Genomic DNA, 17650 nt, shown 5'->3' on the forward strand with positions numbered 1-17650 from the left:
TAAGTTCATGTTCATAAAAATTAGAAATTTTTTTCTTAATTTAAGTATGCTTAAAGATCAAAATTCCTTTACAAGTATATGAATTTTCAAATAGATGAGCATAGTAATATTACTACTCGATACTTTTATTTTCGAAATACCACTCCTTTAATTTTCAACTTCGTATTTGAAATTTTATGTACGGTATAAAAACTTCCTACATTTTTATATTATTTTTAATACAGATTTTTTTAACACAGTGTGAAGTTTTAGTATGATGAAGTTCAGACTGTCCTGATCAAAAGTCCTGATCAAAAGTCTCAATGGCTGCAAGTTCAGAAAATGCTCATAGTTTCCGAGATACTTGGTCTCAAAATGTTGAAATCGATGATGATTTTTCTTTCATTCATGCATCGATGCAACACGCATCTGCATACTTTTTCCTCTGAGATTATTTTCAAGCGTGTGGAAGAGCATTGCGAGCAGACCGTGATAGTGCATCGTGTAATCCAGCACAATACAGGTGCAATGAAAAATCCATTGTTATTTATATTTTATGTTCAATATTTGTTGTGTCACTATAATTACTTCTGCTTTATTTTTTCAAGTTTCCCTTAAAATTCTTATGATTTTCCAGCCATTGCTTCGAGACAAAAATCGTGAAACTGGAAGAATTGGGCAATTTGCATCATTGTAAATCTTTCTTCACGATCGTTTGGAACGGAAGGGGTGAAACGCGCAAAAAGAATCGCATGAAAGAGATGATAGGTGTGATTGTGAGCAACATCAGCGTGAAAAGGTAAAAAAATAAACTGTCCTGCTATCCGCTTAAATACACGTTTAAAAACCTTTTAGCCAATATAATAATCAATTCATGCTTGTACATGATGCGTGTATTATAAATTTGTCTTAAAGAATATTTTGATTTTCATTATTTTATGCCGCATAATGAATAATTATTACTGTTTTTCAGCTCTCAGTGTAAGTGGAGAGAAACGTGAGGAAAACAAACATCTTGTCGCGTCGAATACCTAATGGTTTAAGGAGGTTCTACAGGTACTCTCTAGTCAGTTGAGAGATGAAAAGAAAATCTTCAAATTCATCGATTCTAAGTATTCATAAAATATTATCGTGAATTTTGATGATTTAGAGCTTATATCATACCCATATTAGTCGAAGAAAGGAATAATTAAAAATATCGTGTAAGTGCTCCTTTGACTCTGGCGGCTTATACCTACATGGAAGAAAATGTGGTAACGTCGCGAACTTGACAGTTCTGTTCATATGACCGTGGTTATTCCACAATTTCACATAATTCTAGAGTGAGTACTTCTCCGTAAGCGCTCGTAAACGTTAGGTGCTTAAGTTTGAGGTGCTGTCATACTGTGGTGCTGTATACTGGCTGTCCTGGCTGTACACTTTTCGCGCGGGTGCAGTCGCTGCGACATTACCAAATCTCCCTTGTTATTCGAAGCACGCTACGTGAACTGTGATATGGCCTGTTTCAATAGCCAATATCACAAAATTTTACGCGATAACCCTTGTTTTTCTCGATATTTCTGAAAAGCTTAGATTAAGATCTATAAGAGCTCCGTTTTTTGAATCTCTGGTAAATCGCCTTTATATAATTAACATCTCGTTTCCTGTCTCCAAGAGTCCCTCTGCCATATGTAGCTCATGTTAAAAATTGTGATTTCAAAATTCATTTTTGCAAATTTTTACACGATAACCGATGCTAAAATTTTTTGAGCACTTTTCTCGCATCTCAATTTATACGTCCATGAAGTTTTTTCCAATTTTTAGATACATCCATTATCTGTAGAACCTCCTTAATATGGAATGAGAACAAACGACGACGTATTATTAACGGAACGGCCGAATGAAGATGAACGAATAAGAATAAACGAAGCTCGTGTCAACAAGTAGAGTATTTCTTTCGAAGAACGACTGCTTAAATTAGGGGAGAGTGGGCACCCTTGAACCACGTTTTTTCAAATCACATTAAAAATGATTTTTAATAACTTTATTATAATATAAATGAGACTATTCGATGTTTAATATAATAAACTTTGTAAATGATTTAAGAAATAAATTTTCAGAAATATTTTGCAAAATTAATGATATTTCGAAATGCTGCGTTTTTCACAGTGGACCAAAAGCGTGGGGTCGATTGAGCCATAGTGTAGGGTACACTGTGACATGTAATGTGAAAGGTAGATATTCTGTGACACGTAGAAGATGTTACGTCCAACCCCGGGATTAGGATATGAAAATCTGGGAAGCAAGGGAAAGGCTAGCCAGAGGGGTCGGGGGAAGGGAGGACGCAGCTAGATACTTACAAATGTCGCTCGCAGGTACGCGCTCTGAGACGCGTGGCGCGAGCCGAACGCACTTTTATGACTCAGAAAGGGTCAACGTCCGTAAAGACGTTAGGACGCCTTTCGTGAGCGGTGCGATCGTCGGTCCTTTTTCGAGTCAGAGAATTTAATCCCTTTAACTCAGAATCGGACCTCGTGCAATTTCGAGAGGTGGAAGAATGGTGGGTGAGGTCTTAGATTATAAATAAATGGAAATTTATATTTAACGTAAATAAAACATTTATTATAAATTTAAGTTAAGTAATCTGTCGATATTACAATAGGTCAGAACTAGGCAAATTAAACGGGAGATTGAAAGCATTTTACAATGGAAATGTATGTTTAAGGTATATGTGTGTACTTCTCGCGGGTGTTACATAAGTGCGGGGGTGATCGGGCAAGATTTCTAAGGAGATACCTACTTGAAAATGCACATCCTGCCCGCTATTATTACAATTAGTTTTAGGATTGAAGTTACATGAATTTACTGTGTGTGTGTGTGTTAATCGATGAAATACAGTATATGAGAATTGAAATAAGTAAAACTTAATTTTATAGCTATCAATCTAAGGTTACGATCTCAGGATCGCCTACTTCCTCAAGATCGAGAGTCGAGGCGGTCGAGGAGGTTGGGGACGGACTTCGGGAAGAGGAGGGGGAATCGGGAGGTTCTAGGAAGCGGGCTGGATCGGGGTTGACGGGGACCACGCGAACCGGGACCACGCGAGGCGGGACCACGCGAGGCGGGACCACGCGAAACGGAGCCACGCGGCAAATAGGGCGATGTTCAGCAATTGGGCGAGAGGGTAGGACAACTGGGCGATAAGACAATATGATAGCGGGACGATTCTGATGCGAACAACCGGGTTCCTCCGTAAAAGCTGGTAGGGGCGGTGTGATGGCGAGTCACGGAGGACCGGCGTTGAGCTGCTCCCGGGGGAGTTCGACCTCCCGTCGCGCCCGCTTGTTCTGGCAATTTCTCTGTCGCCTGATCGTGCGGAGATTCTGTCCTTGAGGGGGTAGAACTTTCGGGTCCACTAAAATTGTTTATTTGTTTAGTCGATCTCTCTCGGACCCGGTCGGAAGCAAACAAAAAGAAATCGTCGAGCTCAAAGGGGGGGGAGGTCAGTGGACAGGCTGGGTCCGCGACAGCGACGAGACGCCGGGAGCCAAGTCAGGCCTACCACAACGCCAACGACCGCTGGGAACTCGATGCCTACACCGACCGACCCACGAGCATAAGCTCAGGGGGGTCAGTAGACCAGCTGAGTCCACGACAGCGATGAAAACGCCGGGAGGCAAGTCAGGCCCACGACAACGTCAACGACCGCTGGGAACCTGATGCCTACACTGACCGACCCCAAAATAATAAGCTTCCGGGGATCCGACAATCGATAGACCGTTTAAGAAGGGGGGCGATAACGCGGAAAAAGAAAGGATTAAGAGAATTACGGGACTTACTACTTGACGAGTTCAAAACGAGTGGGTTTCTTCTCGGTGTCGCTGGTGGATGAGTCGGAGCAACTGATGTGGTGCTGGATCTCTTGCACAGACTCTAAATGCGGAATCGTGACTCGAAAACGGAAGAGATCACGATTATAATACCGAAATGTAGACTAAATCTTCAGAGGCTTGAAGAGACTGAGAAGTTTAGAGAGGGAGTGCCGCAATCTCGGGGTTTATATAGGAAAATGTAGGGAATGGAAGGGGTGGATTTCATGTGGGGTGTGTCTGGTTTTCGTTTAAAGGATTTCGGGTTGGCGGGATGTTTCTAATTTTTGTTTAACGGATTTCTTATTGGTTGAGATGTTCCTCACCCAAGAGGTAGATTCTTAAGTTTTCGCCTATCCTGGAAAGCTAGAGACGGTTATCGATTTTTGCGGTTTTCCATTGGTGAGTCCCCTCTTAAGGCCCCACTGTCTTATTGGGGGTGTAATCCATCGGTTCTTTCCAGTGACGCATTCGTTTTTCGGCTATCGCCGATTTCTCTTTTATTGGGGTTCCTTACTTATCTCGCGACCCTGTTTTTATATCGACAGACGATGCATACTTCTCAATCTTAATAGTAGGTACAAGGCAAACAGAACTTCCGCCACGTGTATTTACAATCACGTCCTAGGGTTTGTCTCTGTTTGTCGGAAACATCGCACGAGCAATTTTAAAAAGCTCGCCCGATGCAATAAAGATCTTCATCAACTCTGTCTGGGATTCAGGCCCTTTTGACGCGTCGTGTCGCCGGGTTTATAGTTATGGGCCAGACAAGGTTGATAGACAAAATCCGATTACGTATGCCCCGTCTGTCAATATTTTACTCTAAAAGGTCGCTTCGTCGCCTAGGCAAATAGCTATTATAGTTGTATAAAAAAAAGAATGCGAGATCTAACCTCACCCCGATCGATAACCGTCCGTACTCGGCTTGTTTATCCTAATCTTAGGGCTATCTTAGGTGCATAAGAATTCCCGCGAAAAAGGGATATCGTGGAGTCCGCAGGACGTAACAAAGAGATCTAATTGAAAACTGAAAACAAAGCCTCACAGCGACTCGATTACATGTTATCTGTAACTAAAGGGTGAAAAAAAGAGAAAATAAGCGTAGTTCTTTAAGCGTGGAACAAAAGACCCCATCAATCTGCGTCACATTGGACCCCACTGAACATCGATATAACCTCACTTTAGTAGAAATCAACGAATATTGCCTTATAGCGACTCGATTACATGTGATCTGTAACTAAAGAATGAAAAAAAGAGAAAATAAAAGTGTGGAGATGATTATATCGATGGAAATTATTCCATTTTATAGGAAAAAGTGTAGTTCTGTAAGCGTGGCACAAAGGACCCCATCAACCTGCGTCACATTGGACCCCACTGAACATTGATATTATTTATCGTAAATATTTCAGATACAAAACAATTAAACGTTTTTGTGCGCACTTTGGTATTGAACCTAGATCCCGACGAACGTCTTATGAATTTTTTTTTAACTGTAGAATCCTTAGAAATCCATAAATATCAAAAAGTTATGACAAGTAAAAATTTACTTTGCAAGGCTCCAATTACATATCTGCCTTTAACTAAAGTATATATGCTTATTTCGGCATAATTTTTTGATGGAAGTTATATGTTTTGAAAACGAAAGTTTTCATACCCACCGTCACTATTTTGCAGAACGTTAATACAGAAAACTCGCACTGTCACATTGGACCCCGTGGCTCAAGGGAGCCCACTCTCCCCTACTTTTGCTTGCTTAAAGAGCAGAGCTCGGCCACTGATGACTGAAACGACCCTTTAACTAATTGCACAGAAGTAGAATTTAGTAATTATTGAAATAAGGAAAATTTAGGCCAATTTTCGGGATCTTTTACAGGTGAGAGCGGAAACATTGATCTGCATATTGCACGTAGCAAACCGCATAAGACACAGTAAAGAATCGTCGCTGATGTCGATCAATCACCGACATGCAATATGCAGATCGATGTTCCCGCCCTTATCTGTATATAATCCCGAAAGTCGGCCTAAATTTTCTTTATTTCAATAATTATTAAATTCTACTTCTGTTCAATTATGTTAAAGGGTCGTTTCAGTTATCAGTGGATTGAGAGATATCACTTTAAAAAAAACGCGTCAATAATACCTCGTAAGTGACATAGAAAGCTATATAATGTTTATAAATTATACGCGCCTGAGCGGTTCATAGACTGCACGCGGGACGATGCGGTAAGGGGAATAACGCTAGGCAGAGCCAGCCGAAAATCGGCCGAGAAGTGCATTTCTTGCCGAGCTCTGGATTAGACCCAACTTTGTATATGAACCTTTGATTGCGTATAAAGTTGGGTCTAATAGACCAAATTTAAAAGTAATATATATGAAATAGGGGTAGAAAAATGTGTGCAAATTAGAAATCGCTTATAAAGCTTCTTTTATGAGGAAGCCAAACTAATAAATACTAATAATTACGCATCAAATAAAATACAAGCTGCCTCATAGAGGAGCTTTGTGAGCGAAATAAAATCGGTGCAATGGTAGCGATCTGTAATGAAAAGAAAGCAATGTGCAAGTTTCTAATTTGCACACTATTTTTAATTTTTTTATACACACGTAGAGAATAAACATAAGTTTGCAACGCCGCGCTAGCTATGCACCCCTCGCCAACGGCGCCGCGATTGCCACGCGAGATAGCGACAGCTGCTGCGTTTTACAAAAACTCCCGATAAAAATTCGTAAGTTTTATTACATTTTCTATTTGTCTAGTACTTTTTAATTTATCTAGTACTTGCCATTATTGTTTATTTTTTAAAGTTCTCTAAATGTAATATGTTTTGTTATTTTGTAAATTCCTTTATGTATTAAAGTTTTTTGGAATGTTTGTTTAAAAGGTTTGGGCCTTATTATACTACCATATTTTAATAAAAAGCCCAAAGTAGTCTTTATTTTAAGTTGTCTATAGAATGTTTATTTGAGAAAGAATTGTCGATTTATTTATGTTTTTCTATTTAGAATAAAGTAAAGTTTAATATCTACAGAACCTTTTTATTGTAATTTATTAATTGACAGAAATAACTTATTTTTAAATAAGGTAGGGTTTATTTGCATTTTAGTACGTAATAGTTACTGTAAGAAAAACTAAAAATTGAGAGTAAAATATAATAATTATTACTGGGTTAACAGTAATTTTTCTTTATATAAGAGTGGTTAAAGAATCTTTTTTATTTGCTTTTTCTTTGTTAATTTATGATATTTTTTTAGATTGCTATCATCATGTCAGATCACGATAATTATTGCAATGATTTTGTTTATAATATCGGAGGTTCTTCGGATGATCACACTCAAGATATCGGAAGTTTTTCTGATGATTCTGAAAACATTATTATTGCAAAAAAAAGTGGCGATGAATTTCTTATAGAATTATATAGAGAACGATCATTTTTGTACGATAAAAGAAATCCTAATTTTAAGGATACATTAATGAAACAAAATGCTTGAAACGAAATCTCTAAAACAATGATTGAAACAAATTGTGGTAATTCTTTTATTAAAATTAAATTTTACTAACAAGGGAACTACCACAACTGTCCGGCTCCGATTTGAATTTCCTTTAAGTATGTTGTTAAACACAAAAATCCAACAGACACGTATTTTTTTATAGGGGCTCTAATTCATCTTTAGGGGGTGAAACACCCCTTCGAAAAAATCGGTTTTTCTCTTTCGGGCCGAATATCTCCGAAACTATAAGAGATAGAAAACTTTTCAAAAATGGAAATTAAATGGCTTCAAAAGTACTTTAAAATAATGACAAAATAATTTTTTTATTTTTTTTATTTTTAAATATACCCCCGCCACCAATACATTTTTTTCAAAATTTTAAAAATTTTTTATCACCAAATAAGAGGTTATTTTTTTACGAATTCAACCATATATAATAAAGTTATGTTACGATAAACCATTTTCAAGAATTAATTACAAACGCCTCCGTATATACGCTATCCATGCTCATCTGTACTATGTGCGTAAGTAATTATTGTCGAAACAATAAGATATATAAAAAATGTTGTAAGTACAATTTTTATAGTTTTCTATATGCTTTATAATTGTATATATGGGGCAAAATTTGTCAACCGGGCCACCGGCCTGTCCATAATTGTTTTCATCGCAGAAAAACTGCCTTGCGCCTAGAGGTAGCTATGAGTAAGAGCTATCGAAAGCCGTGTGCAACTTTGCAGAATTCAGTGTGGCGGTACCAAAATGGTGACCGAAACATCTGAAATCCATTAACGGCTTCAATGAAACTATTAGAAAACGAAGAAAATCGTGATTAAAACAGCTCTAAAATGACCTGTGTTAGAGTTAATAGTAGGTTGACCACGAATAAGTAGCTGGGTGATCGAAATTTGGGATGGTAATCCAATATGGTGGCCAGAAACTGCATTTACGCACTGCAAACTACTGACAATTGACCGAATCCACTTGAAAATGGTTGTGCGGGTGGTTCATGGACTGTATATGACAAATCCGATCCCAAAGAAGCAAAATCCAAAATGGCGATGATCGAAATCCAGGATGGTGATCCAATATGACGGCCGATCCACTCTGTATTGTAAATTATTGGAAATTTAGCAGATTCACTCAAAATTCGAATTATGAAACTGGATTCATAAAAATGGATTTGACACCTAGGGAAAAACCCTTTTCACAACACCTCCACGGAAAATTTGATTTTCCATGCCTGTAGAGAGGGGCGAAAGTGGTCAATTTCACGCCAGGGCGGCCATAGCGAGCGGAAAGTAACCACTTTTCTCCCTAGGGAAGAAAGTAGCAACTTACCTCCTTGTTTAGCGGGTGGAAAGTGAGCACTTTCCGCCCGTTATGGCCGCCCTGGCGTAAAATTTTCCGTGGAGGTGTTGTGAAAAGAGTTTTTCCCTAGGTGTCAAATCCGTTTTTATGAATCCAGTTTCATAATTCGAATTTTGAGTGAATCTGCTAAAGGGCCTAGCGGAGTAAGCATGTGAAATCGGCCCTTGATCATACAGAGCTGACATTAATGTCACAAGTTAGTACCAATATGATAAAACTTTCCACCAAATATTATTTAAAAAAATTCATTTTTTTAGAAGTTATGCAGGGAGAAAGTAAAATAAAGAAATGTATTTTTCTCGAAAACCACTTGACCGATCTTGATGAAAAAAATATATGTTATGTAGACTAATAAAACTAATTAACAAAAAAAATGTCCAAAATGTTTGCCAAAAAAAGACCAAAAAAAAATATTTGAATTTTTAAATATTTTTTTTTAGGGTGATATTTTCGAGGTACCCCTTTGAAATTTTTACGAAAATTTCTCTTAAAGTGTCCACTACAACATATATTTTTTTCAATTTTTTTTAAATGGTGGAACATAGTTAAAAATACGAAAATCGTAAGCGTCGCGTCACTCCGGCGCACAGTGCAGTGCCATTCCGCGTTGCGGGTGTTCGATGTAACTTTAATAGCACATATGTACGTCTGCAATTAGCCTATAATATGTATACTTTTTAATTTTTATAGTTTCCAGAGTTTACCACGTGGAGGTTGCAGTACGGTTTTAAACTCCTTATCGGGGTGCTTCTTTAACGTGAGTCCCCTCGCCTCTCACTATATTTCCGTAAAATCGGGGTGCCTTTTTAACGTGAGTCCCCTCGCCTTTCACTACGTTTCTGTAAAATCAGGGTGCTTTTTTAACGTGAGTCCCTTCGCCTCTCACCACGTTTCCGTAAAATCGAGGTGCTTTTTTAACGTGAGTCCCCTCGCCTTTCACTACGTTTCCGTAAAATCAGGGTGCTTTTTTAACGTGAGTCCCTTTGCCTCTCACTACGTTTTCGTAAAATCAGGGTGCTTTTTTAACGTGAGTCCCCTCGCCTTTCACTACGTTTCCGTAAAATCAGGGTGTTTTTTTAACGTGAGTCCCTTTGCCTCTCACTACGTTTCCGTAAAATCGGGGTGCTTTTTTAACGTGAGTCCCCTCGCCTTTCACTACGTTTCCGTAAAATCAGGGTGCTTTTTGAATGTAAGACCCCTCTCATTACACCCTACACCTACGATTTATTTAATCTTCTTCACTATCACTGTCTATTACTGGAATGTTATTTGTTTTCTTATATAAACAAATCGCTAATGGGCTACGAACAATTAGATGCTGCTGTCATATTGCTGCAATTATATATTATCTATCTCATGCAAGATATTTAGCGAAAATTTTGAAACCAGCAGAAATACTGAGCAATCTGTTTAAGAAAACAAATAACATTCCAGTAATAGACAGTGATAGTGAAGAAGATTAAATAAATCGTAGGTGTAGGGTGTAATGAGAGGCGAGGGGTCTTACATTCAAAAAGCACCCTGATTTTACGGAAACGTAGTGAGAGGCGAGGGGACTCACGTTAAAAAAGCACCCCGATTTTACGGAAACGTAGTGAGAGGCAAAGGGACTCACGTTAAAAAAGCACCCTGATTTTACGGAAACGTAGTAAAAGGCGAGGGGACTCACGTTAAAAAAGCACCCCGATTTTACGGAAACGTAGTGAGAGGCAAAGGGACTCACGTTAAAAAAGCACCCCGATTTTACGGAAACGTAGTGAGAGGCAAAGGGACTCACGTTAAAAAAGCACCCTGATTTTACAGAAACGTAGTGAAAGGCGAGGGGACTCACGTTAAAAAAGCACCCCGATTTTACGGAAATATAGTGAGAGGCGAGGGGACTCACGTTAAAGAAGCACCCCGATAAGGAGTTTAAAACCGTACTGCAACCTCCACGTGGTAAACTCTGGAAACTATAAAAATTAAAAAGTATACATATTATAGGCTAATTGCAGACGTACATATGTGCTATTAAAGTTACATCGAACACCCGCAACGCGGAATGGCACTGCACTGTGCGCCGGAGTGACGCGACGCTTACGATTTTCGTATTTTTAACTATGTTCCACCATTTAAAAAAAATTGAAAAAAATATATGTTGTAGTGGACACTTTAAGAGAAATTTTCGTAAAAATTTCAAAGGGGTACCTCGAAAATATCACCCTAAAAAAAAATATTTAAAAATTCAAATATTTTTTTTGGTCTTTTTTTTTGGCAAACATTTTGGACATTTTTTTTGTTAATTAGTTTTATTAGTCTACATAACATATATTTTTTTCATCAAGATCGGTCAAGTGGTTTTCGAGAAAAATACATTTCTTTATTTTACTTTCTTCCTGCATAACTTCTAAAAAAATGAATTTTTTTAAATAATATTTGGTGGAAAGTTTTATCATATTGGTACTAACTTGTGACATTAATGTCAGCTCTGTATGATCAAGGGCCGATTTCACATGCTTACTCCGCTAGGCCCTTTCCAATGATTTACAATACAGAGTGGATCGGCCGTCATATTGGATCACCATCCTGGGTTTCGATCATCGCCATTTTGGATTTTGCTTCTTTGGGATCGGATTTGTCATACATAAAGTCCATGAACCACCCGCACAACCATTTTCAAGTGGATCCGGTCAATTGTCAGTAGTTTGCGGTGCGTAAATGCAGTTTCTGACTACCATATTGGATTACCATCCCAAATTTTGATCACCCAGCTACTGATTTGTGGTCAACCTACTATTAACTCTAACACAGGTCATTTTAGAGCTGTTTTAATCACGATTTTTTTCGTATTCTAATAATTTCATTGAAGCCGATCATGGATTTCAGATGTTTCGGTCGCCATTTTGGTACCGCCACATTGAATTCTGAGTTGCACACGGCTTTCGATAGCTCTTACTCATAGCTACCTCTAGGCGCAAGGTAGTTTTTCTGCGATGAAAACAATTATGGGCAGGCCGGTGGCCCGGTTGACAAATTTTGCCCCATATATACAATTATAAAGCATATAGAAAACTAAAAATTGTACTTACAACATTTTTTATATATCTTATTGTTTCGACAATAATTACTTACGCACATAGTACGGATGAGCATGGATAGATACGGAGGCGTTTGTAATTAATTCTTGGAAATGGTTTATCGTAACATAACTTTATTATATATGGTTAAATTCGTAAAAAAATAACCTCTTATTTGGTGATAAAAAATTTTTAAAATTTTGAAAAAAATGTATTGGTGGCGGGGGTATATTTAAAAATAAAAAAAATAAAAAAATTATTTTGTCATTATTTTAAAGTACTTTTGAAGCCATTTAATTTCCATTTTTGAAAAGTTTTCTATCTCTTATAGTTTCGGAGATATTCGGCCCGAAAGAGAAAAACCGATTTTTTCGAAGGGGTGTTTCACCCCCTAAAGATGAATTAGAGCCCCTATAAAAAAATACGTGTCTGTTGGATTTTTGTGTTTAACAACATACTTAAAGGAAATTCAAATCGGAGCCGGACAGTTGTGGTAGTTCCCTTGTAAGTTATTTTTAGTCATTACACATATTTTTATTAATTTATTATTTTTAAACTTCTACTATAGGTGATTTTTACACGCCTGATTATTGCCAAAGAAGGTGCATTTTATTGAGAGAGCAATATAATCGTGAAAAGAAAAGGATAGAAAATCAGTGTAGAAGTGGAAGTGGTGCTTTAAATTTAACTTCTCGTCAATTTCCATTATATGCTCAATTAAAATTCTTGGACCAAGTCATCAAAAAACGAAAGTAATTTTATTCTTGTAAATATGTAATTAGTGTAATCCCTTATAACATAACATTTTTTAATATAATTGTTGTTTGTTTCAGAACTTACAGTAATGTAACCAAATGTCAACCAGATGCAACTTTTGTTAACAAAGGTTCAACAGGAAGCAAAACACATGTTCCAGACAACGTGTTCGGGATCGCCGTGTTAGGAACAATATTCGCAAGTCTCGTCAACAATCCTCCCCCTTGTACCACGATAGCTACATCGCTGAGATCACATCCGGTATGATCGCCTAAATTTGTCAATACGCTCTTATCGCGCTCGGCCTCAGTTCGCTGCCGAATCCCGCGCTATACGCGTCTTTTGTAAACGGCAGCCACCGTCGTGTTCGAGCTTGTAACGCGCCGAACCGCCCGCTTTCAATAAAATAAATTGAGTTGCAATTTAAACGTGTGTGAAAGTCATTCCGCCTTGGTGGACGAGCCTTTTGTTAAGGCTATATCAGCTGTACAACGAAACACGACGTTAACGCTTTTTCTTCGTGTAATAAAGAAAATCAAAACACAAAGCCCAAGGAAACTGTTGATGCTGAACATATTTATGGCAAAGATGTAATATGTTCTTCAAAGCCAAGAAGAAGAAAACTGGATGAAACTAAGGAGTTAAAACACAATTTTTTTAATGTGGGCAACAGAGTTATATGTGAGTTATATGGAATCGTCAAAAGCATCTACAGCAGATGATGTATTTATGGAATTCATAAAAGTGCAGTTCAACGGTATGAAAAGAATATCAGAAGGAAAATGATGATGCATTCTCTATCTACACCATTACCAAAAACTAATTTTTTTTAACGTTTTCTTAATTGTTTAATATTTTTGAATATGTTAAATTAATAATTATTACTTTATTGTTCATTCAAAGTAATGTTTACTTTATAGTTTAATGTTCTATTCTGTGGTAAAATAATTACATTATAAAAATGTGATTAATTTATTTATGGCAAAGTTTACGTTAGTAAGATATTAAGAAATAATTTTATGCCGACTAACAATAAGACAAGGTCCTCTACGAGCGATTTGCTAATTAGACAGCGAAATAAGGTTAAGTAGTTTTTCTCTTTTATGTTAGCTCTTTTCTTATCGCATCAATTGTAGTTGGAATGTAGGTAAAATATGCCTTATTATCGAGTAAAGAAATATCGAGAGTTGAAGAGGAGACAATGCGAGCGCGAAAATAAAAGCAGTTTTGACGAAAATGGTGCAGCAGTCATTCAAAATACTAATGAAGTGAATATTGATGCAATTAATAATGCCATAAATACAGAAGAAGAGATAGATGAGAACGAATTGGCAATTGTTAGTGACGATGAGTTCGCGTTCTTTCAAGACACAGTAAAATCTAAGGGAGGAATTAACGATAAAATTCTAGAGTGGACGTTAAAAAATTTAGATACTTTGAGACTGAATGTGGTAACCGAATTATTATTAGTAAAGGGAAGAGGGGCACACATCATTACCTAAAACAGCTCAATCTTTGTTAGGCACTGCGCATCATCGAAAGCTACAAGTAATGAATAGTAATCGAGAAACTGAAAGTGCGTATATGTATTCAAGTACAAAGAAGGGATTAGAAAAAACGTGATACAATTTTAGCCAATGTGTATCACGAAAATGATATTTCTGTTTTTATTCATATCGATGGAATGCAAATTTACAATAACTCACAAATTTAAGTGTGGCCAATTGTAATAAAAGTTTTCCATACAAATTATGTTTTAAAGCCTTTTATCGCCGCCATTTATTGTGGAGATTCCAAACCTCAAAGTAGTAATACTTGATTTTGTCGAGAAAGCTACAAGCTTAATAAATAATGGAGTAGAATTACATGGAAAAAGATATTCCTTTAAAATTTGTGCCATTATAGCTAATGCTCCCGGGAGAGCATTTATCAAAAAATTGTAAATCTTAGAATGCATTTTATGCATGTGAAAGATGTACAACTAGGGGCGTATCGGTAAGACAGAAACGTGCGATTAAAAGAGTGTATCCTGAAATAAAACTGTAAAAATCGTAGTAAAGAATCCTTCGAAAACCGAGAACAGCCGCAATATCATAAAGGCGATATAAATTCAATATTGTTACAATTGCCACAATTTAATATAATAAATTCTGTGGTTATCGATTCTATGCACCTATTATATCTTGGTGTAATAAAAAATGTGTTGGAAAAATTGATAATAAAAGAGAGTGTTGCAGGGCTCAAAAGACATCAGATACGGCGTCTGAGAGATATAGTGAATTCAATCAGTCTAGATATACCGTGCGAATTTCAACGTAAGAAGTTTGATATAAATATAATATCTCGATGGAAAGCGACACAATTTATATTTTTCTTATTGCATTGCAGTTCAACAGTGTTGCACGATATTCTCTCTAACGATTTTTACAGACATTTCTTACTCCTATTTGTAGCGTGTCGTATTCTAAATAAACAGAACGTTACGTCGTTACATTGTGATTACGCCAACAAATTATTAAGAAAATTTGTTTACTTATTACCATCTTTATATGAAGCACAGATCCAAGTATTAAATATGCATTATTTAATCCATTTAACTGACGATGTAAAAAATTTCAAAATGCCATTGAGCGAGTTGTCCGCATTTTGGGGTGAAAGTTACATAGGCAATTTTAAGAAACTTGTAAAATTACTTAACAAACCTCTTACGCAAATTATTAACAGATTAGCTGAACTAGAATCAGAGAAAACATTTAAAATACAAGAGAAACGAAAATTGGATAACTGTGTTCTTCAAAGCCATAAAGCATATATTTATAAAGAGGAAAAATATCTCATTGTATCACACGCATCAGCGTTAACAACTTTGTATTGAAATGTGATCAACCCAACAATGTAGTTCAATTAAGCAATAACAAAATTGTTAGAATCGATACAATTTTACTAAAAAAACAAGGGAATACTAAAAATACATTGAAATTACAAGATTTGTATATATTAGGATATCCACTAGCTGATCTATGCGAAGCTTTTAATTATCCCATCTCATCGAAAGAGGTTGGAATTTTTGTTGGCACACAATTTTTGGAATGTACAGAAATGTTCGCTTTAAAGGATGTAAAACACAAATGTATTTTATTGCATATTTATAATAAATATTATGTAATATCCTTATTGCATACATAAAGCCGGCGCGGCGCCAGACTGCGCGATTCCTGGTTCGTAATTCGCGAATCGTGCCTTTATATACCATGTGTGCACCGACATATAGTTGGCAAACGAATTAAAAATTATTGAAAATTATCTTACCCAATCGTTTGGAAATTATTTGGAGATATTTGGAAAAAACTTCAGAGTTTGGAAAACCATACAATAATCACAATTAATTAAAATCAATTAAGCGTATAATTAGCAAAAAGTATCTAAAAAATATTTTTTTTTAATCCAATTGCTCCAGAATCATTTGGATAAAGTGTCAATATAATTTTTATTATTTGGAAAACAACTGTATTCTAATAAAAATTAATTAAAGGTCAATATTTCGTTTTAATGTCTGCACTAGTGCAATAAAGTGCACATACTTTTCTATGTATGTTTTATTGGTAGACAGGCTGTGCTGGGCTTCAAGCCGTCACTATGGAGCAATTTGTAGCGGATATGCACTCGCGAGGACGCGCTGGTCTTATAGAAGAATACGCGGAAATTAGACAGAGACCGCCGGATGGTTCATTTAATAATGAAAAGTGCGTAATAGCAATATTTTGCGTTTGCGCGATACATTAGTCTCATTCGAGTTAATTAATATATCGTTTTGTCGGTCATTCCAGGTTAAGGTCTAATTAATCAATCAAAGAATCGCTACACCGATGTGCTTTGTTACCAGAGTCTGCCTTTCACAAATAGACGGAGATCCGACGTCTGATTACATAAATGCGAATTTCGTTGACGGTTATAAGCAGAAAAACGCGTTTATCAGTACTCAAGGTCCTCTTCCGAAAACCTGCGGTGATTTCTGGAGGATGGTTTGTGAACAGCAAACGTTAGTCGTCGTCATGACTACGAGGTAAATTGTTTTACTTGTGCACTCTTAGAAACTTTGACTACATTTAGCATGATATAAAGTTTTGAACAATTTTCATATTTTGTGTTGGAAACTTTATACATAACTTCATAGTTTCACATAAATGTATTGTCCTTGTTTCAGAGTGGTGGAAAGAGGGCGTACAAAATGCGCACAGTATTGGGGTCCGGAACCAGGTGATGAAGTACAAGCGGGTGGCTTCACCGTGACCACCCTCGAAGTCGATACAAATCCAGATTACACAGTATCCATGCTTCTCCTTACAAACAATAAGGTATGTACTTTGACACATTTCTTTTTCCTTCATTATTAAATGTTATCGTTTCTTCATGTTCCATTCGTCTTATTTCAGACTGATGAGACGAGGGAGGTTTGCCATATGCGTTACACAGTGTGGCCAGATTACGGTGTTCCTCAATCGGCTAAAGCTTTATTACAGTTTTTGTCCTTAGTCAGGCAACACCAGAGCAAATTACTCGTTAGCAGAGGAGACACATGGGCCGGACATCCTCGAGAACCATCTACAATTGTACATTGCAGCGCTGGCATCGGAAGAACAAGTAGAGAAAAGCTTCTTGCAACAAAAATTATAATTTAGTTGCCAGCGCTGTTTTTTTCTGAGACGTGAAAATTTTAAGGTATGAGATATACATTAAATTGGCGGTTTTCCAGGCACATTTTGCATCTTGGACATTTGCATATCGCGACTAGAGGACACTGGAACCGTAGACATACGAGGAACTGTCGAGAAGATCCGAGCACAGAGGGCCTACAGTATTCAAATGCCAGATTAGTACGTCTTGTGCTACCCATACAGCATGAAATATGCAAGAAATGTGCTATAAAAAATCTATAAATATTTTAATATTCCGCGAGTCATTCAGAATATTCTGTAGAAGTTCTATAAATATTCCATGAAATTTTGTCCATTCGAAATATGCATAGAATATTCTACAAATGTCTAATAAATATAGTACATTTAAAAAATGCATAGAATATGTTCTATAAATATTTTGACAAATATAGAATATTTGGAATATTTACGGAACATTTTGTTAATATTCTTAAACATT

The 17650-nt window shown here is 36.7% G+C and overlaps 1 protein-coding gene across 1 annotated transcript; it reads left to right on the forward strand.

Moving 5' to 3' along the window:
* Nucleotides 1-321: 321 nt before the first annotated feature.
* LOC139817737 (tyrosine-protein phosphatase non-receptor type 9-like) lies at nt 322-17377 on the forward strand. The gene is made up of 8 exons (XM_071786033.1): nt 322-356; nt 617-778; nt 12574-12757; nt 16103-16239; nt 16350-16559; nt 16701-16851; nt 16930-17137; nt 17250-17377. Exons 1-8 carry the CDS (start codon nt 322-324, stop codon nt 17369-17371), a joined length of 1209 nt encoding a protein of 402 aa, XP_071642134.1. The 3' UTR covers nt 17372-17377.
* Nucleotides 17378-17650: the final 273 nt, after the last annotated feature.

The sequence above is a fragment of the Temnothorax longispinosus genome, chromosome 8 (genome assembly GCF_030848805.1).
Source record: "Temnothorax longispinosus isolate EJ_2023e chromosome 8, Tlon_JGU_v1, whole genome shotgun sequence".
Taxonomy (NCBI): Eukaryota; Metazoa; Arthropoda; class Insecta; order Hymenoptera; family Formicidae; genus Temnothorax; species Temnothorax longispinosus.

Bases quoted from the DNA above. Each gene is read 5' to 3' on its own strand.
- LOC139817737 (XM_071786033.1), top strand. From the start codon at position 322: ATGCTCATAGTTTCCGAGATACTTGGTCTCAAAAT. The intron at 357-616 runs GTTGAAATCGAT...ATGATTTTCCAG, and splicing joins GAGATACTTGGTCTCAAAAT to CCATTGCTTCGAGACAAAAA. The intron at 12,758-16,102 runs GTATGATCGCCT...TTTTATTGGTAG, and splicing joins CATCGCTGAGATCACATCCG to ACAGGCTGTGCTGGGCTTCA.